We start from the raw sequence: 22,153 nt of genomic DNA, 5'->3' as shown, positions 1-22,153 counted from the left end.
AATGAATGTGAAAATAAAAGTTGAGTTTACAACACAGAAATGCCACTGGCTTTGGTTTCTCCACACATATGCTGCCTGAAATATCATGTTCTTTTTTTCTCAACCTTTTGTATTGAATTAAAAAAAAAAAAGAGAGAAAAACACTGTTAGAGGCTCTGCCCCTGTTTGACTACACAGACTGTATACAGTAACAACATAGTGAACCTGCATGAAATATGCACATAGAAATACCATAACACTTAAGTGACAGCAGATACGGGAGTGGGAGGCAGAGAGATATGTGGCTAGTCTCATTGTTTAAAAAAGAGAAAATCAAAACAGCTATTTATCTAAAATAAACAATTGTGCTTCTCCCATACCAGCATGACCAATTTTTTCCTTCAGTATCTTTCTTTAAACTGTCAGTGACATTTATTAAAAGATGTGGAACCCTGTTTTGAAGAATGGAACATGAGGAGTCACAAGATGACGCAGAATCCAATCAGGCTTTCAAATGATCGGGGATAATTATCACAATGCACTTGCAATATTATCTGACATAAATATGATTCCAAACAAATATGGTGTACATTTCAATCTGGACTTGTGCAACATCCTGAACACAAGCAAAGGTTGTGGTGAAGATTTGAGGTGTAAAAAAAAAACAAAGAAAAGAAAAAAAAAATCATGTTTCATGGGATAAACTACATTAAAGAAGATAATTAAGGTTAAGAATGCAATATCTGATGCATGTAAATGTATGTTAACGTGGACTGTTATTTCCTCATCAGTATGACAATCATGTACTTGATGTGTCAACATCTATTTCTGTGTCATCCCCAGTTCCAGTCTCGAGACATTTTCCACTAACAGGTTGTTTTTCAGCATTTAGGCCTGTCTTTCCTCATTTACACAAAGCCTGGCAATGCTTTCCAGCTGGTTTTTAAGGTTAGACTAAATACAAACCCGAACAGCACTGTTCAGAGCTCAAATCAAACAAACCAGACAATATGTGCAACTGCACATAGAAACTCCACTAAGAAACCAACAAAAAAATCATTATTATATATATTTATATATTAGAAAGCTATACACAAGCATGTTAATTTCACAGATTTTTTTTTAAAGATTCTTAATATTACCATTATTATATATAATTAGAAATACACGTTTAAAAACAAACCTCTACAAAGATAAAACAGTTCAGCAAAGCATTGGATCTCAGTCTGTTTTCATGGCTTAGGGCTTCAAAGCCCTGTCATTTCACCTCTGGTTGAACTATCCATCTCTTATTAGCAAAGCTATCAAAAAACACATTCTGGCTTATAGAAACTACAAAAAGCCACAAAAATGCTTTGCATTGTATTCCTTTCATATGAAAATATAAGCAAGTGTATCGTACAATTGTTTTTTATTTTTCCTTTTTTTGTTTATTAATACTGAATAGTTAATACAAGACCCAGAGTTTTCTCGATTACACTAACGTAGCTCTTAGATCAAAGGGTGGTCCTCGCTCAGCTCCGTTCTTTAAGAGGAGCGCTAAAATCATCAAAGGTTCCACACGTCTACCATCGGGTCTGCCTGTTTACCTGTACAATCCTTCAAATGTTGCATAATAGCTTTTCATTTAGTGAGTAAATAAATCTTGTAATGTCTGGCAACTTTTGACCCCCGCCCTTCCCCCCTTGACCCTCTATTTACATAAATACGTTGAACCTGCAACATGACATCATCTAATGTTAACACACATTTTTGCAAGGGAGAACTGCAGAGAAGGTATATAGCGATGAAACTGACACTGTACACATGTATTGGTTGTCCAACTCAAGTGCTAAGGTGTTTTCCACTCGACACGCTCACTCTCATGTTCATGTTTTTTTTGTCTCTAGTCACTGATATATCGCTGAGGCAAATTGTAAGTACTTTTTACGAAACAGAGTACCTGACTTTTTTTGTTTATTTGTTGATATGCATATATGTACACATACACACACGTGTAAAGATATATGCATACGTGATTCTTTTTATCCACACACAATACAATTTATGCATAGTTCCCCAACAAAAAGACCCCCTGATCCCATCCCAACCAACACCCACCCTCCCAAACCCCCATTACAACACCCCACTGGTTTATATAACGTCAATATGTATAGCACACACACTCAGCAAAAAGAAAAAATCAAGGAAAAAAAACAAACGTTACAAATAGATCTGCGAAAAGGGCTGTCCCTCTTCTTTCCTTCAGCGATAAAGAGATAAAAGGAGAGAGGCCGTGGGGTCGGGTGGTGAGTGACTTGTGATATCGAGTGAGAGGAGGAAGAGAAGGAGCTTGACTCGGGGGCATCGTAACGCTGCGTGTTGGGGGCTCAGGGCAACTCGGGGCGCCGCCGGGGAGAGCAGAGAGCTATCATGTCGCCCATCCCTCTGACAGGCGCACCCGTTTGATGGAAGGGCTCTCGCGCTCGTCCAGGGCGGGCCGGGCCAGTCCCAGAGGTGAGTGGAACTCGTTCCTGTGCTCGTCACGGTCGCTGCCCTCGTGGGAGCTGCTGCAACTGCTCAGGCTATCGACCGGGGAGCGTCCCGAGTCCTGGCGGGACGAGGGGTTCTGGGGCGGCGGCACTCCGCCGCCATAGCCCCCCGGTGTGCTGCTGGTGCGATCTCTAGGAGGAGAAACAGGTTCGGACTTGATGTGCAGGCTTTGAGCAGAGGGCAGGGAGAGATTTGAACCCTGACATAAGTGAGAGCTAGAGCAATTTCTGTAGGAAGGAAAGGAAACGCAAGGTGTTACAGAGTTACAGAGGAAGAAACAAAGTGATTTTAAAGTCACTGTGACACACTCAAACATGCATGCATGCACACACGTGTACACATACACACACACACACACACACACACACACACACACACACAGTCTATCACATGAAAACAGAAAGGTGTCATGTTTGTGTTTGACCTTGCCAAGTGAAGGCAGAGAACAGTGAGGAACACTTAGGCCTCTGAGTGTGGAGTATCAGTAAAAAGTCTCATGCAACCAATTTACAGCAGGTAATCTATCTACAATATCATTGTCATTTATCCTTTTTTTCTTCTTTATGGAGGAATCTGTGTTTCTGGCCAGAACAGGTTGCTTATGTTTATGCAATTGTCAAAGTAATGTGAGAACTTCTGTATGTATTACATTATGCATTTCACATGTAACACAACACCTCACTGGTAAGTTTAATTCACTCACCCTAGCTGGCCAAGGGCTGAATGCTGCATGTTCTGGAGGTGTTGCTGTTGCCACCCGCTCATCGAGCCAAGGTGAAGGGAGCTGCCACTGTTGAAGCCAGACAGGGAGGACAGGTCTGCACTATTCAGGGAATACTCTGTGTACACAAACACACAACACAGAAGAAGAGAGAGGAGGAGGCAGGTTATAGGTGGTTCAGATCAGTTCAAACAGGTCTGCAAAGAGAATACAGCTCTGATAATTGTTGTTGTAAAGTGAGGATTAAAATGATCCATTTGCAACTTGGTGTCCATAGGTGCCATTATGTCACACTGCATGACTGTGTTCTGTGTCAGTGGGTGTGATGAGGGATAAGTGTGTGACAATAGCACCCTCTTCTGTTAGATTACTGTATAACACATGGAATTGGTAAAGTGAAGGTTTCAGATGTAACCGACCTACACATAAACTACAAACTGGTAAAATTATCATTTTCACCAACGCAAGATCTCTATGACAATTATGGTCTCCAAGAATATTGTTGGGTAAGATAAAAGATATTACATTAAATCTAAAACATATTGCAGCTAAATAAATGACAGTGCGAATGTAACATTGAGCTTGTGTTAATGGACAAATGAGAATTCAACACATGAATAAAATGTGTGGAGAACATATACACAGTAGAAGCCCTGGTACGTACCGGTACCATAGGAAGTAGAGATGGCAGATGGGTAACCGCCCATGCCTTGTCCTGGTAGAGTGGGAGTTGCTACTGATACCACTGGGGTGGCCAATGACTGAGCAGACTGAGAGTTGTTTATTCTCTGGTTCTGTGGGAGAGCAAGTGACAGACAGAGAGCGACAGAGAGGGGAGAAGCTTGAGCACATCGAAAATCAACTCCAGACAAAAAAAAAAAATGCCTTTAAAAAAATAAACAATAAGCTAAGAAAGTTGTGTTTTTTGTTTTTCGTTCGTTTCTTTCCTTCCACAGATGCTAGGAGAATGAATGTGATGCCAGCTTCTGGGGAAATTAATCACTTGACATGCGGCACGGCTGAACCCTGCCAACCCTATCATTTACCACCCTTTCCGAGGGCCCACTGTCGCTATAGTAACACCATCGGTCTCCACGGCAACGCAGGGTAGCGACGGCAAGGGAGAGGCACTTTACTGTGGCAGAGGGGAGGGTTTGGCAGAAAATGATGGAGGTTTGATGCAATATGAAAGTGTACTCTTTTGTTGCCTTTCATTTCAAGATTCTGAGTAATAAAAGCTGCGTGCTGGTGTGCTTTGCAACGCTCCAGACTCAGTCAAAGAGATAAGAGGAAGGGAGGAGGGAGGATGAGTAGATATATACAAGGGGAGAGATGGGAAAAGGGGCCAGGCTGCTTTTACTCTGACAAACCACTGGATGGCACTGTGTGTCCTCACAAAATGTCCTCCGAGGTGACATTGGGGCCTCCAGCACACTCAGCAACAATGAAGGTGAAAGTTACCCAGGACTACTTTTCTCAAAGTGTTAGAGCTTGCTGTAAAAACCTCGGCATTGAGAGACAACCGCTGAATGTAAATCAAAGTTTCTTTTACTCGGGCGACTGCAATGCTCTAAATTCTACAACGTGTACTATTCTCGTCTTAACTAGTCTCTGATTATAAAAGTAAGGTTTGCGGATGATGTTTTTAGGGTGCAATTAGGGTAATTTGTTTTGATTTCTAAATTTGAGCGGCAGTCTGACTTACCAATAGCAGATCGACATCCTCAGACTGACGGCATTAAAAGGGGGAGGGTGATAAATTCAAATTAGTGAGTGTGAGTGTGCAAGTAGAAGTGGTGGCTGGGTGTGGGTCTAGGGATGGAGCTGCTATAGGATTGAGCCAACGCAAACAGAACTAATGTGAAAAGGGGATGCTGAGGACTATTGCTGCTACGCTAACTTATCACACCTTATTATAAAGACAAAAAAAAAAAAAATCCATTGGGATCTACAGGACGCCAACACACGTACACACGACAGAACAAATATATCAGACAATATATCAGACTTGGGCCAAATGTAAAATCTGAACTAAGCTTTATGAAGCTGCAGAGGAACAGGAAAAAACAACAAAAACGTAATTTATCTAAAATCAAGCTCATCGCTAAACATAACCTCATCAACCCCAAGTCTGATATTAAGAGATGAAAGGAAATAAACAATAGCAAACGAACAGGGAAGACCCCCCGTAGATTGGGAGATATACAGTAGGGAAAGGAGGAATGACAAAATGAAAGAGGGACGAAGAGGTTACTCACGATGGAGGGCATGTTGTTCTTGGCGCCGGGCGGGATGAGCACACGTAGGTCAGGTTTGCGGTTGTTCATGCCCAAGTTCATGGGTGGGGGAGACTTAGCCTGCATGTTCTTGTTCATGCCACCTGGAGAGACCAGCAGACCGGGCGAGTTACGGTGGTTCCCATACCCATTTCCTGAGAGAGCAGAAAGAAAGGGTGGGAAAAAGAGAGAGAGAGAGAACGAGAAAGACAGACAGCGAAACATTACATACTTGAATGATCTATGAACCAAAGAAATTTCCGCATATTGTCAAACACGTTTCAAAAGTTTAACAAGTGGAAATCCGACTCCCCATGATGCTGTAGCGTAATTAAGAACTACAACCTGTTTTCACTTGTCAGTGTCTCTCTCCCATCTCCATTATTGGTTTTCAGGGGCAGAAATTTTACTAGCCCACCAGTCCGTGGAGACTCATGAGAATAGTGTGAACTGGTGGAGCAGACAGTCAACAGACCGTTTTTGTGCAAGTCCTTAACATTCACCACTGTTTGTTATATAATGAAGGCATCCACTTGTTTCAGAGAGGACTTCACCCTCCACCTCTGTCACTGTCAGTTAAAGCTATATGTACCCGGCAACAGCCAGTGAATCGTGTAAAAACATCTAATTACGGGTAGCGAGACCACAGAGGGATGGGACCCATCATTTGGCCATCTGAGCTGAACACATGTGTGGTTCCTCCAGACAAAGACCCTGCCTTGGGGTTGCCACCGGATCCGTATTCCCCTAGCTGCGGAGGGCCAAGTGTGGCACCCGTTCCTCGCTCAAAACCAGTGGGGCAACATCCTAGCAACATCATTAAAAAGCTGAGACTGGAGCAGTCTTGCAAGCAGCATAGTCTTTGTTTCTAACCCAATCCCACAGGCTGTTTTTCCCCCTACTTCTCCTTCCTTCTTCCAAGGGGTAGAACACAGGGCACTGTGTGGACGTTCCCACTTGAAAGACGGTTAGGAATTATACGTTAGACATAAATGAATTTCCTAATCATATACTCCAGGGGAAAATGAGTCGCAGATGTCTTCCTGGGCAATTTCCCTCGCTGATCTTTGTTTAATTTGAGAGAGAGGTTTTTGTTGTTTGGAAATGAAAAGTCTCGAAAGCTCAATTTGAACAATCTGAAGAGTAAACGACCGCTAGCGGTGAGAGAAAATGAGGCCGTCTGACAGAAAACGAGAAAAACAGTGTGTGTGACTGCTGGCGTGTGTGTGGTGTGTGCTTGTGTAAGCTGATGTTAACAACACAGACTCTGTGTACCATTGTATGCTCTGCTGTGTGCATGTAATTTTGCATGTGCATGGCTGTATATTTAACATAAGCGCAGTATGACTTGAGACACTTTATGAGATATGCTCTATGACTGCTTGTGCACAGGCCATGCGCATGGATGCACGTGTGTGTTTTGTATTGGACCCTCTTAGTTCCAGTGTCAATCTCACATTAGCGAAGAGGCAGCTGCCTCTTCAGTTTTCCCGCTCTCTCATTCTCATGGCTGGCCCTTTGTGAGATGGAGTGGGTGCATGTGGAGATAGTTGAATGAGCTCACTCACTCACTCACTCACCCACAAACACACACGCACACACGCACACACAGACACACACACACACACACACACACACACACACACACAAACACACACACACACACATACATTTTTAGTAAATAACCCAGCAGGAAGCACATCAGTGTTTCTGTACAGATGAAAAAAAGAGACTGAGCCATACAGAGACATTAATACACAGTTTGGTCAAGATGACATGGACTCCATCTTGGAGACAATTAAACAGACATCTGTGTATTTCCACCCCGTGGAGACGGTTGCAGTCCAGTCAATTAGCTGCTGGATGAGTATGATCATGAGTGGCACAGGCCAGTCCTTACGCCCTCACAAAGTTAAATCACAAGTTAGAGCTAGAACTGCAAATTCAATGATTCTCTTCTATTCTATTCTGTAGCTTGATCACCCTGATCTTAGAACAGTTGCGTCTGATGTTTACGAGTGCTGTAGGTGTAACAGCTGAAGACATGATATCCAGTGTTCACTTCCACTCTTCTCCTCTGTGCTACTTCGCACAGTCGAGCTGCGATGCAGGCTGGCGTCAACCGTTTAGAGGAAGTACCAAAATTAACACAGCCCAGCCAGGAGTCTGTTTGGCTGCTGTATTAAGCTCACACATAGCGAGCAACATCTGATCTGAGATTCTGATAAACAACTTAATGCTATTTCTGAGGGCTGGGGGAGACCTGAGGTCAAAGCTGAAGGACTGCAAACTGTCTCTAGGTGCCATGGTTACGACCTAGCACACCTCGAGGTGCATGTGTTCGACGAGACCCCCCCTCCAAGCCTTCGTTCTTTCTCTCTTTCTCTCTCTCTCTCTCTCTCTCACACACACACACACACACACACACACACACACACCCACACACAAAGGAGAGGTGTGGTTAAACTCATGTACATTTAACTGTTACTGAACAAATTTCTGATGTCCTGTTGTGGTCTAACAGGCGCGCTCCATTCTATTCCCCATACGCACACACTCTTCCGTTGCGGTTTGGCCAAATGTGCATTCAACACTGAATTCACCAACTGAACCGAGGTGTCACACTCACGCTTACAGCTTGTACAGTTAGTGTGAGGTGCTGACACACGAGACACACATCGTTTGATCTATTGAACCTGACCGCTTGCCAGTTACTGTATCAGCTTCATGGGGTTTCAGAGGGGGAGTTAGCAGTAGCATGATAAGAGGTCAGAGGGTGACTGACCAATGTTATAAAATGTGCGTGCTGGTAAGTATAGCTTGTATTTGTGTGTAATGTCTGTGTGATTGAGGCACAATATGTCATAATGATATATCTTGTATGCACCTTGTTTTAGAGAGTAATTGGTGCGAGATCAAAGTGAGAGGTGACAGGAGTTGCTGGTTAATTTTTCACTGTGCTTTGGTGAGTGGAGTGCTGATCAGAGCCGAGCTGACAGCTACATAATTGCACAAATGGAGGTGGGAGGTGTTCACAAGCTGGGGCCTGCGTCCGGGGCTCCCTTCTCTCCTTCACCCACTTTCTCTCTCTCTCTCTCTCTCTCCCTCCCTCCTAGCTAGCAAAGGGGTTGACAGATATAACACATACATAGATGTGAAAACATACACATACACACACATACACCTCCCACAGCATTTCCATAAAGAGGACATGATGACTCAGCCTTCCAGTATTAAATGCTGTCATTTCTCTCTTATCAATCAAATCTGACACTGCTGACAACCATGACATGAGTGGCGAAGGAGCAGTTTTGTGTGTGTGTGTGGGTGGGACACACACACACACACACACACACACACACACACACCCTGTGCTACTTAGGCCATGCCACTTAAAGCACACACAGAAAGGCAACCAGACGGCTACCTAGACAATCAGCTTATCAAAACTTGCGCTGAGGAGAAGAAGAACAGTAAACCAGTCCTTGCGGTGCCACAGTGGCTGGGCCACCTCACGTTGAGTCACTCAGAAGAACATCATTAAAATGGCTGACCAACTTCACAGAACACTTCCATCTGTGTTCCCCCACTGTTTCTCCTTTGCACACATGCTTCCACCATCAGTGGATATTCATCACTGGGGTTTCCCCCCCCCCACACACTCTTTCTCTCTCCCTCTAGATGAGATTTAAGAGCGTTGAATGGAATCTTTTAGCTTCCACATGACTCTCTCTCCACATCGTGTTTTTCGCCGCTGCTGAGCGACGCGGAGCTCTCACAGAGCGCCTCTGTTCCTTCACCGTGGCGACACAAAGGCTACATTTGAAGCACACTCTGGAGCACGCCGCCGACGGAACACACGCCACAACAAATGGCCCTGTTGTGAGTGTGTATGTGAGTGTGTGTGTGTTTGTGTGTGTGTGATGAGCAGCCAGACAGAGGAACCAGGCATTGACCCTTCAGATGGAGCCCTAGGGGCCAGACAGGGTTGCCCAGCTGTGCCCCACTGACACCCCCGACTCCCCCTTTTTATACTCTGCACTGTATTTCAGGGTTGTAAAATTTAACCCTTTAAAAGGGAGTCTCTTTGCAATAAAACAGTGGCCTGACATATCCTAAGAGACACACCCGTTCATCCCCAGAGGCTAACACACATGATCCCACACACATGTTCTTTAAACATAGGTTGCTCCACTCTCCACAGGATCATTATGGCATGGTGAGCTACTCAAAACATTGAATTAATTTGGCTGCAGACATATGATAGTAGTTAGCCTGTATAAAGAGTTTATGTAGCAAAACAACTTGGACCAAATGGGAACTACGGGTGTTGTCATTTGCAGTTTGCATCAAAACCCAAGAGGTAGCAGAAATAAATAGCGGTTAAAGGGTCGTATATATGCAACATGTTGCTGCTTGGCTCATTAGACAGAGAGAGAGAGAGGGAGAGAGAGAGAGTTAGACGGGGGGGGGGGGAGTTAGGGGGGAGAGAGTTAAACAGGGGAAGAGAGAGAGAGAGAGATAGATAGAGAGAGAGAGAGGGAGAGGGGAGGAGTGAGAGAAAAAGAATTAAACTGTACAGTCACAAGTCCAGCACCTCTCCTGATTGCCCATCAGTCTATCCGCTGTTGTATAGTATAATTTTACTTCTTTTTTTCCCCCCACTTGCTGTACCATTTTATAGCTGAAACCAAGCAGGATGTGTCACAGCCCCAGCACTGGGCAAACATTCCCAAATGAACTCCAAGACCACTAACATCAACACATCATGGACAGAATCTCCACTTGGGTTTGGGTTACTATTAGTCATGCGTTTTATGGCCCCGAGTGGGTGAGTGGGTACCATGTATGTGTGTGTGCGTGTGCGTGTGAGTGTGTGCGTGTGTTAGCAGACAACTGCGAGTGAGAAGAGGAGGCCATTCTTACCAGCACTGGTGCCCGCGCCAGTGGTGAGGTCAGCACCCATGAGGCCACCTGAAAGATGAAAGAGAGAGCAAAAGAGTGGAAAACCATTAGAGGAGAGACCTCCCTCTTTCACACCCGCATTACATCTACTATTGCCTCTCTTCTCCTACCTTGCTTGCCTTTCAGTAGCAAACTCAATTTAGTCATAATCCGCAGTGTGTGCGTGTGTGTGTGTGTGTGTGTGTACATGATACGTTTGCTGATACCAAAAGGAATACTGCCTCCCACTAAAACCTTAACGCTCTGAGCAACTGGACACTGCGAGTGGATACATGGAGACACCGTCCAAGAAAAATGACACATTATTATTTTTAAGCCATGTGAGGTGGAAGAGTGGGAGGGCCCAGAACGTGTGCGGTTTGGTGTGGATGCTGCGAGCGCCAAAACTCATATTTAGTTTGTGCTGGCGCTTCTAGCATCCAGTTGTAATGACAGGGTGAGGGTGTGGGCAGCAGCCTACCGACCAGAGGGACAGAATAAGGACTCTGGACAACAATAACAAACTGACAGGCTTGATTTGCTTATGTCACCAGCAACTCAATGCCTATACATAGGGCCAGACATCCCCTGTATAGAACCTCACACTAAATCAACCAGACTTCTGGCCGGGGGTATGCAATATTAAATCATCGACTTGCTTTAAATAACATACTGAGCAGGCAATATGTGAAAATATGGTGGGGTTTGGCCTCTGATTTATTCACTGCCTTCTGGTGGAACATTATTAGTAACTGCACAATTAAATAGATGGTGTATTTGAAGTGTGTGTTTGCGTGCATGTGTGAAAAGGAGAGTCGTACACAGACACGTGTCTTTCTGACTGTATGTACATGGTTGCATGAGTGCATGTGAGGTCCCACCTGTGTTACCTGCACTGGGGGGTCTGTGTGTAACTCCGGGAGACATGCTGTTTCTCTGTAGGCCATGGTGTGCCAGTGGCAACAGGTTGTGGTTGCCTAGGGAACCGCCGGGATGGCTGTAGATGAGACTGTTCTGGTTGCTAACGGGGATGGACACAGGCATCTCGTAGTTAGATGGGGGCACGGCCTGCTGAGAGAGACAGAGAGAGAGGGGGAGAGAGAGAGAGAGAGAGAGAGAGAGAGAGAGAGAGAGAGAGAGAGAGAGAGAGAGAGAGAGAGAGAGAGAGAGAGAGAGAGAGAGAGAGAGAGAGAGAGAGAGAGAATGGTTAATGTTTAAACCAAACAGTAAGAGATTGAGAGGTGCCAGCAAACACAGTGAGTGAAGAAACTAAAACAAGACCATCAAATAGAGGAATGGACACAGACAGAGGGAGAGACATGACACTCCAGAAACACTCCAGGAACACAAAGGAATATAAAACAGAAGCAGTCAAACACATGCCGTTAAAAAAAAAAAAGAAAAAGACACTGAAAGACACCAAAGTGCACAAGGACAAACGGACAACTAACAATAGACATGCATGCATAGATGAATGGTAGAGAAAACTTCTTAGAACAAAGAACGAGACAGTAGAGATGGTGAAGGGGAGCATTGCACAAAAAGGAGAGGGTGAGCGCTTAGAAAACTCCTCTTTGAGTAACTCAAAATGTTTGCAAGCTGATATATGGGATGGCTACACTCTATCATACAAACCTTATCCAACAGAGAGTGAGGGAATAGCAAATACTAAGAGGAATATGGGCATTCTCTTCTATTCTACTTTGAATTCTATTAATACTAGTACAGTGCCCGTTCAAAACATGCCTGTTCGGAACGGGCCGATTGCTTGGCCTCCGGTATTGCTGCTTGTGGCTTTCTCGAGAACGAGTCATCCAAACAACTTCACACTCAACACTGCGCTTCCAGTCACTTGCTTTGAGCCCCGCTGCTGCACAGAGCGCTGTTCGCTTGTTTATTCAAAGTTTATTATTATTTATTCAAAGTGTGTCCAATCCGACACTGCACGTCCTTGGGTCCCCAGCAATACACCCGCCAAGTGTGAAGTAGATCGGACGAACGGTTCTCGAGATATGCGGAGGACACACATACAGACAGAGATTCCTTGTTTTATAGTATGATAATTCCTGTAAATGAACTTTTTTTGCCCCTGACATGTTGTGACAGGGGCCCAGTGATTGTAATGAAATTTTCTTTAGTGAAAGCAAAAGGTTGAAAGATTGTGCTGTGGTCACTGCATTTATATTCCCAGAAATACATTCTTGGTTTATTACATTAAAGAAATAAGAAGGCTACGGTTTACTGGGAATAAGGCCAATGGCATCCCACTGTTCTAAATGAGCTAAAGATAATTCAGTCTGTCTTCACCTCACTATAAAACTCTACACAGTATGTCCTGTAGAAGTGGCTTTGAGACTTGAGCAGTGAATGCAATCAGCATGGCTGAATTACTGTATGTATATGCAGGAATAACGTATTTCTCTGTCGCACGGAGCTAATGCAAAGTGTTTTTTAAGTGGCAGACGATCAGTCAGCAGTCTCATCAGGAACATGAGTAGAGGTAGCTAGGAAGGCCTCCTGGCCCCAGGCGTCTAGTTTGTCATGTTTATTGTGTCACTTGGCAGAAGGGCTTAACCTTGGGAGTGCCCTGGAAGTGGTTGATCCTGCATGTTAGCTTTAGGAAGTAGAAAATAGGGCCCTAAATTGCTGCCATGTGTCTCAGGGCAATGGAGGGAGCTCATCAGTGGGAACATCGGCCTGGCTGACGTGGAAGTAGGATATGAGCCTGAGCCCTGCCTAGTCTTCTTCAATTTTCTCCCCTTTGCTAATGCTCTTTTTGCAGGGCAAATATTATTTCACAGTACAAAGAGGGTTACTTTAACCATATTTCATTGCAGACCTCTCCACGTTTCGCTTTTGCTGCAACTCTACACAGTGGTGGGCTAGCCAAACGCTATGGTTGCTTTCTTTCATAACTAGTGAGTGGCTGTCTCTGGTTCTGTTTTATTTTTTGAAGATTTTCACTAATTTCTTCCATCTTGGATTCCTTGCCGGAGTTTCTGTACCTCATGGCTGCTATATGCTCTGTGGTTCAGCGAGTGTGTGGGGCGGTAGGGGGGCTATAGCTGTGTGTGTCTGTGTGTTCACACATCCCATCACTGGTGTATGGGCCCCGCCTGCAAGCTGTCATTTAACTGGTGCCATCCTTCCTGTTTTCACTCATCCTCCTCCTCCCCCTCTCCCCACAGTCCCCTCAACAGTCCCCTGCAATCCAGAGGCCCAGTGCTTGGCAGCCACCCTGACCACACACTGAACTGCCACTTGTTGTGAGCAGAGTCACCCCCACCGCTGCTGCTCCACCCCCATCCCCACCCAGCCCCGATCCCAACCCCACCCCACCCCGCCACGCCACCCCAGCTCACCAGCCCTCGCCTTGCCTCTAACCACATCTCCCCCTGCTCCACACAACTCTGCCAGACACTACTGTTCTTCTTTGAATTATCTACCGTGGAATTATCTCTTTCTCCGTATGGCTAGAACGCTAACCATTCCAATATGGTGCTTTCTGAATGGAGAGAGAGCTCAGTTGACACTGAAAAGAGCTTTTATGTTGTGGTTTCTGGCAACTGACTATGTTGAGATCTGATTCTTCTGTAAAATTAATGCTGTATAATATAACTCCAGCAGCTGACAAACTCTAGATCTATATATTGCCACCAACAAAGATGTTGTTTTAAAAGATGTTACTGTTAGACGCTGGCTTCATTAGCCTCATTATTTATATTTTTTTGAGGTTACTAAAGGTTGAAAAGAGATAATTGGGTTTGTTCATCCTCATGTAACGTGTGAGTGAACGTGTGCTCAAGAGGGTGTGCATGTCTGCTGTTGTTTCACTGCTATAATGTCTGTCCTTGTTGTTGCGGGTGACTGAGCGCTGTGTTTTGGTGCAGGAAAAGGAAAAGCACATGCAGACCACACCTCCCCTGAGAGCCAGGCAAGGCATTATGGGTAACGGGTTCAGGGTGGGATACCAGTAAAGTTAAAATTTGTCATGAGAGAAAGCACGCAATCACTATAACAAAAATGCCTGGTAGTTATGGTTAAAGCTATGTCAAATTTGAGGACTGTCCCTCAACTATAATCAAGCAAAATCAAAGAACTGTAATTTTTTTCACTGTAAGTATATAGCTGCTAGTTGTAATATACATATCCGTATTTGCCTACTAGATTGTGGTTAACTCTCACTTTGTGTATTTAGTCTAGTGGCAAACAATGGTGGTTAGCTGGGTTAGCTGAACAGTTACTGGCCACTCGGCATCTTGTTAGCCAGCTGAGGATGCGGTGTAGCGTCAACCCAGTACTTACGGGTATCTTATGAGTTTTAATCATGTGATCAAACTCCTCGTTAATCTGTTTGTATTTCTCCTCAGTGCGTGGGGTGAGGGTGAGAGCAGACTCGAGCTCCGGGCTCTCGCCGCCTTTGTTCTCCTTCTTGCTCAATGCCTGCCAGGTCCCACAACCCCCACAGAGACGGACGGACGGAGACACAGATGAAGGGAGAGACGGATGGTAGGAACAGATGACAAAAAACGAGGAGACGAGGACGTAGGGACAGAAAGGATAGGGGACAAAAAGGGAGAGAGAGGAGAGAAAGGTGAGAGGAAGGCTCAGGGGGTTCAACAAAGGGTACTTACACACAGTCTCTGTCTGCTGATCATCAGATCAATGTCCTCGTTTATTTTCCTGTACTTGTCCTCGGACTCGGGGCTGTGGCCGACCGAGTCGTCTGCGTCGGGGTCGGGGCTGTCACAGCCGTTTAGGCCCTTCTTTCTCAACGTCTGCAAACAGAGCAGTTGCACAACACAGTTGAAGGGCTTGGGGGGGAACGGTGACCCAGGAGTACAGCTTGGGAGGGGGGAAATGAACTGTGAGGAGGTGCCTTTTAGAATCGATCCTGACAAAACACAAGTTGGATCAGGAACAAATTGGAAAATGATTTAGGGATTTCTTTAACAGAAGCTAAGCCTCGACTCAAGCTTATCTCTGCTGAACGCATTTCAAAAGTGTTTTCTCTATTACAAAACTTTGTCTGTTTCAGAGAAAATGTTCCATAAAAGATTAACTCCATCTTTAACCTTTATGATGAATCGTTTTTTGGCAGGCTCCATTCTAACCTCCATCAACATGGGGTGAGGTGAGGACACAGTGGCTGCTTTGTCAACAAGTAAACATGCAGCTAAACACTCAGGATGGCACAAAGGATTTAATCGCATCCACTAACAAGACATAACAAATGCTCAGACTCTTCGACCAAATGAGGCAGCATGGGACCTTAAAACCTCATAATTACACAGGAAGGGGGGACAGTCATAAAACATGGGAGTAAAACACATTTTATAACCATAGTCATCAGTAGATAATGAAATAGGACTAAGATACAGGAAAGGTGACTGAGTTCAGTTCGGTGATATGTGTGTTATTGTGTGTGTGTTATATGTGGCAATTTCTGTTTTGGCCACCTGATGGCCACCTGCCCCCATTAGAGTGGCCAGAAAACAGCAGACAGACAGAGAAGCCCCACTCTCCACTCGCTCACCACTCGCCACAAAGAGAGAGAGAGAGAGAGAGAAAGAGTAAGCTGCCTCTCTGTCCTTTAGATATCACTGACAACCATAACAACAGGGATAAGTTTCAGAGCACATTACTTTGTGTGATAGCACGAGGGTATGTTTGCCTGAGCGAGCAGGGATGTACCGATGGGTGCTGTGTTCGTTTGCCTCGTACAGTGGGAGACAAAGAAAGAGCGAGGAAGAAGAAAAGTACAGTAGCTGACAGTTAGAGATCTCATCAAAGGCACCTCCCTCCTTCGCCTCCCCCTCCTCCCCTTCACTCTCTACCTCCCCTCCTTCCCTCTCTCCTCCACGGCTGGCTTTAATAAAGGGAGATTAGTCTACAGGAGGAATATCACGGGCCTGCTCCTGTCTGCGCAGACGTCGCTTCACACTGCGCTCTCCTGCTTTCATCTGAAGCTCCATATCAGACAGACGTAATTAAATTTACTTTAGCACACCCTGTATTTGATGCTGATCAAGTGTGTGTCTCTCTCTGTGTGTATATGTTTTAGTGTGTGTATGTGCGCATGTGTCTGTCGGTGTGAGCGTGTGTGCGTGTGTGTGTCTGTGTGTAGGAGGGGAACGAGGGGAATGAGTCTGTGTTTGTGTGTGCCTGTGTGGGTGTGTGAGAGTGGGTGTTAGCGTTGAGAAAAAAAAAGAGAGAAAGACTGAGCAGGAGAAAGATAGATGCTAAGATAAGTTAATCTCAGTGAACTTCTCCCTCTTATTTGTTTGTCTCCTTCAGTACTCACTCACGGAAGAGATACGAGCGCTAGCTACTCCATCACAACTGGCAGTAGAAGTGACAGGGAGCGATCTGCCTGCTTAGAAAACAAATAACAATCCAGTCATCTCTCATGTCAGCAGAACAAAGCCCTGTTTTGAGTGTGGTTTTAGTGAACTTAGAGGGCTTCTTTTGTGTGTGTGATAGCTGTTTGATTCCTGAGGCGTCTCGTGGCGAAGCATCTACTGTAAGCGTGTCAACATTTGCTGGCTCTCCTCTTCTCACTCTGAATCCTCACTTGGCCCCCAGAGTGGAAATCTGGAGTTCTGAATTTGAAAGCATCTCTCACATCTCTGACAGTCTTCAGGAAATCACACCAAACAAATCAACCAAGGCAACGCAGGAGATCTGACTTCTAACAGACCTACAGTGAATCAGGCACTCTTGCTCTATCTGAGGTGGATGAGTCAAAAGAACAAAGGGGTTGCAAAGGTCTAGCATGCTGTCTTTTTTGGCAAAGGCGTGAGATGTAAAACTTTTCCCATTTCTTTTGTGTAGCTCCAATCTGGTCTTGGCGATGTAAGAATTCATATTGAACTGACAAGAGCTGAACCGCTGGCCTCTCTTGCTGTTCACATGAGAATGCATTCAAGGAAAAACCGACTTACTTTCTACTCGTATAGCACAGAATTCAACCGCCTACCGCCGCCAGCACAGAGCGCATGAGATAACACTTCCATTCTAGGAAGAGCAGCGCCGGGGCATGCTGGGAGGCGGGAACGAGGGCTGGGGTAAAGGTGAGACCCATATGGGGTAACTGAGCTGGTGGTCTGGAGGGGGTGGGGGTAGTGGGTGGGGGGGGTAGTGGCTGAGTTGGGTGTTGATGGGGTGCAGGGAGCCAGAGCGCGAGTGTTATATGACTTTGAAGCATGTGGCCCAGGCTTAGCTTTCCAGCGGGGCTCAGCAGATCCAGGGTGCGGTACAAGGGCGCTATGCCACTCATCCCAGTTATGCCCACCTGTTTAAGGACATCACACCTGTTGCCAAAGGCTGACACACCACCCGACAACCAATCATATCCTACGGAGCGTTCATATGGCCATAGAAGGCCCTCTCACGCTAACACCCTCACCCCCCCCCCCCCCATCCCCCACCCCCGTCTCACCCGATCCTCGTCATCCTATGTGTTTTCTCCCTCTCTAATTGCCTAGAGAGCACCCTGAATTTGTTATGTATTTCGTTGCTCTCCATAAAGTCATCCACATGCTGCTCCAAACAAGGCTCTGAGTCTCTTATCCAGTGACATCATCATCACTATATGAGAGACATCAAAGAGCAGTCTCTCAAAATGACTGAGGGAATAATGATCATTGGAAAGTGATTTCCCAGCTACTATGCTGATATTGAAAGAAAGAGGAGTATGGATATGAAGGGCTGGCAGGGAAAAAGAGTCTTTAGGGAATATGCTAATAGGATGTGGATTAAACAAAAACACTTTGGTGCACTTCACTCATGCCAAAAACTGAATTTTATGCACAAAAAATATTCCCCCAAATTATCATTCTTATATTAAAATTCTAAATTTTTCTAACTAATTAGGATTTTCATTCCAAAAAGAAATGCACATGATTTGAATAATCTACTCTTACAAAATGATTGCTTGCATGAAAGTAAAACTTTTCATGGAGCAATATTAAAGTTTCTTGCCATTGTAAAGCCTCTGTTTACAAAACAGTGAAATGACAATTAATTTTTTGTAATTATCAAACAATCAGTATTGGATGGTTGATGTCAAGGAATTAAATCCTTTATATATTATTTACAAGGTAAAAAAGCCATTCTATAAAAATCAAGCAACCAGAAGTGAATTTCCTATGCTCACACCTTAACAGCTGCAGGACATGAAAGCTTCTGATCCCTAAGCCAAAGCTTTTATTAATGAGCAACGAAACAGAGCAAATGTCCTAGCATGGACACACTTTGAAGTGAGAGACTGGTTGAGGATAGAACCAGATAAAAGGAGAAAGAGGGAGAGTAGAGAGAGAGAGAGAGAGAGAGAGAGAGGCAGAGATACAAACCTACAAACGACTACAATGCAGATATCGTCACTGGGGCGTATAGAGTTACAGAGAGCGAGAGAGAAAGAGAGAGCAGAAGGAGAGAAAGTCCGAAGGAGAGGAAAGACTGCGAAAAAGCTGTGTAGGCTTGCTTGGCTCTGTGTCTTTCTCTGTGGCCCCTTTGGAGGCTTGCTCCTAATTAAACTCCTTCTTCATGATGCTCCCTCCTGACTCGACTTGTCACAGGGCCTGCGTGAAGCAGGCACAGCGTAGACACTGCGTCCTACATACTTAGACACCCGTCTCATCGGTACCCTTCAGCTACACACCCACAGCTAGGCTGGCCTAGACTGGGCTATAGGCTGAGTTGGACTGGGTAGAGCAGGGCCAGAGAGAGTGAGCAAGAGGCTAAGCAGCGTTGGGTTAGGTGAAGGTGAGCTGGGTTAGACTGAGATAATCAGAGGCTAAGTGTGTGAGCTGCAAGGGGACTGATGCACATGGCCATTGCTAAGTGCTAGTACAACTGTCAATGTAACAGTTCAGTCTGTATATTATGCATGCGGTCTTAAAAAAAACATGTATATTCCACTTTCCTAAGATTTGAGTTCTCTACGGTTTTAAAAGAGAAGCATGCCCATTTAGCTGTTTTCTTTACACGTTTCATAGTTTGGGGTGTGGGTGATAACCTCATGGAGCTCTTGTGAGGAACTGTGGAGGGTATCTGGGTGTGAATTCTGGGTGGCCTCAGGGGGTCTGCTAGGGACAGCTGACGCCTGCCCACAGCCCCTGCCATACCAGGATCCGTCTGCTCGGCATTCTGCCACCCTGACCACCCTCTCTATCCCTCTCTCTGCCCCCATCGCTCTGTCTCACTTTCTGTCTCAGTCTGTCGCTCAGTCTGTCTCCCTGCCTCCGTCCTCCTCCCCTCATTACTACATCTCAACAGAATCTGAGTCAAACCAATTTTGGCTCGATGGACCCATCTTTCCTCAGGTAGAGACTCAGCCTGGTGGGCTGTATATTGAGAGAGCTTTGTTGTTGACCATTCCCCACTGTGGTTATCTTGGCAGTGGGCTTTGAAGGGTAAGACACATTCAATATTGTGTTTATGGCTACTGGCGACAGTTAGGCCAATGAATGTTTCTCAATGTCTTCAAGCAATGGCTGGCAGCATCAGTGCAAAAATCCTCCACAAAAACATTGAGTAGATAATAAAGGGCTTTTATATCACTGCCAACATTGTATGTCTTCTGAATACACACGCTATTGTAGGCAAAACCAAGACTTATGAAAGAAGATAGTATAGTGGTAGGGCACAAAGACTTTCCCCCACTAAATGCAGCAGTTTATGCTTTTGCAGTACATTTCAGCACTTCTTGATGGAAAACACCAGTTTCTGTGAGACGAGCACAATAAAAAGGCATTAATAACTGTGCCACTTATGGTTAATCATGTTTGCCGTGTGGTGGGAAAAATAAAATGAAACTGGAATAAACAGCCTCTCCCTGACCGTGTTTCAGCCTGAGCCAACGGTTTGTCAAAATGTTAAAAATGTTAGAAAGCCGATTGATTCACTTTGGCAATTATTAGACATTAAGGTTGTGCTCCTTGAAGTCTATGGCATTATGGTAGTGGTGCGGACAGGCCATGGCAATGTGTGAGAATGTGTGTGGGGTGGATGTGACCACAGGGCTACCTACAGTATGCACTAAAGAAGTCATCTTCAGTGACTGGTTTAAGACCCAAAGGTGAGTCACAATGGAATTAAAAACGGCCCCCAAATAATCTTGAAGAAAATGTCATCTCAAGCTAGAGGCTACAATATTTAAATAGTCTTTTTCATTTCCTGCAATGCTCGATAGCCTGAATAGAATACTGTAAGACAGTAGGATAACCTAAAAAAAATAGATTTTCTCAGATTATCCTTCACAATAACTTACAAAACTAAGATTTAGATCATGAGAATTTTGGAGGGAAAAGTGGCTTGCCAGAGGAAAAGTTTGAAAACCACGGCACAATAGGGAGCTCCCAAGCTTTTACCAATTGACAGACTCAATTTCATCAAAGCAGATTGGTATGGAGCAATGTGGCTCAGTGTCAATGGGGGTGAGGCAGTGGGGAGAAACATTGTCCCTTCCCATCACAAATAACAAGATGGAGGTGGTCATGGAGTGGACCCGCTGTGGATTAAGACCCCGCAGCACTGCTGCACAATAAGCACATTCAGGGTGGGCTTGTTGGTGGCCGGGGTGGGGTAAAAGCGTGTTTGGGGTGTGCTCTCATTCTCCTTATTTCTCTCTTTTTCTCTGTATCTCTGGCTCCCTCTTCCTATCGTTCTCTTTTTTTTTGTCTGTCTCTCCCCCCTTTCTCTCTCTCTCTCTCTCTCTTTCTCTCTCTTTTTTTTCTTTCTTTCTGCTTTCCAGAATGGAGGGAACATCAGAGGGATCAGGCTGGCTTAGCTTATTGGAAGCAGATGGCAGACCAAAGGCAAGAAGGCCACAGTTTCATGAAGCGTGGTTTGAACATGCCAGGACCATGTCGAGGGGCATGCCCATGGATGATGGCTAGGTGGTGTGTGTGTGTGTGTGTGTGTGTGTGTGCATGCACACATGCTGCTTGTGTGAGCATTTGGAGGGGGGGGGGGGGGGGGGGGGGGGTTGATTTTGTAGGTTACTGATCTGAGGAATGGGACCCCCAAATCACAGTCGTGCCTCGGCTGTTTTTTTTCAGTCATCATCTGTGAATCCCTCTGCACTGGTTGAGGCGACGTTTGAAAAACTAGCGCATCAATGACTTTTCAGTGATTTGGTGGCTTTGAAGCCCCTTGCTCCTGGTGCCCTGCTGCACTATAATCAGGAATCAAAGGCTGGCGGCTGGGATCCGTCATCCCTGGGCAAAATGGTCGCGTGTTCGGTAATAACTCTGTCTAACTGTGTAATTACTAGCTGTCTAGGGATCGCTAGATTGGCTAAACATGAAAAAAGGGAAAGAGTGATAAATAGAGCAAGAGATAGAGACGGAGTGTCAGAGTGAGCGAGACAGAAAGGGAGATAGAGAGAAAGAGAGAAACAGACAGAAAGGGTACTGTGCGCGACAAGGTTCCTCCACATATCTGCAAAGTGTGACACTGTGATGCTGCAGTGTGCTAAAATCACCATTAAGACGAGCCGAGCAGAGCAGGGCCCACTCACAGACAGACGGTCTCAGCTAGCCAGTACACAGCACAATACCAGATGGTCCAGTGTTCTCCATATGGGAGAGACACACACTAAGCACATGTCAGAATCCAACACTGTTTGCTACAGCAGCATCTCAGCCCTGGGAACAAAGTGGTCATTCACACTAGTCACTACACTGTATAATTACTC

General features: G+C 45.2%; 1 protein-coding gene across 2 annotated transcripts in view; it reads right to left on the bottom strand.

The window, feature by feature from the left end:
* Positions 1-2,108: 2,108 nt before the first annotated feature.
* Positions 2,109-22,153, bottom strand: part of mef2cb (myocyte enhancer factor 2cb) — a 62,088-nt gene continuing 42,043 nt past the window's right edge. Inside the window, exons 4-11 of one of the 2 annotated variants that reach the window (XM_071527215.1) lie at positions 15,087-15,230; positions 14,758-14,895; positions 11,334-11,523; positions 10,435-10,482; positions 5,491-5,663; positions 3,897-4,026; positions 3,215-3,350; positions 2,109-2,642 (exon numbers count right to left, since the gene is read on the bottom strand). In XM_071527215.1, coding sequence (XP_071383316.1) covers positions 2,390-2,642; positions 3,215-3,350; positions 3,897-4,026; positions 5,491-5,663; positions 10,435-10,482; positions 11,334-11,523; positions 14,758-14,895; positions 15,087-15,230 — 1,212 coding nt within the window. In that variant the 3' untranslated portion in view covers positions 2,109-2,389. Of the gene's footprint in view, positions 2,739-3,214; positions 3,351-3,896; positions 4,027-5,490; positions 5,664-10,434; positions 10,483-11,333; positions 11,524-14,757; positions 14,896-15,086; positions 15,231-22,153 lie in introns of both variants that reach the window. The other variant, XM_071527214.1, reaches the window with a different exon arrangement.

The sequence above is a fragment of the Centroberyx affinis genome, unplaced genomic scaffold, assembly GCF_046629955.1.
Source record: "Centroberyx affinis isolate AG114_WGS23_722 - 3 ecotype Tasmania unplaced genomic scaffold, CSIRO-AGI_Caff_v1 ptg001502l_1, whole genome shotgun sequence".
Taxonomy (NCBI): Eukaryota; Metazoa; Chordata; class Actinopteri; order Beryciformes; family Berycidae; genus Centroberyx; species Centroberyx affinis.
The sequence above is the reverse complement of the archived record's forward strand: the minus strand, read 5'-3'. Positions and strand labels throughout refer to the sequence as shown.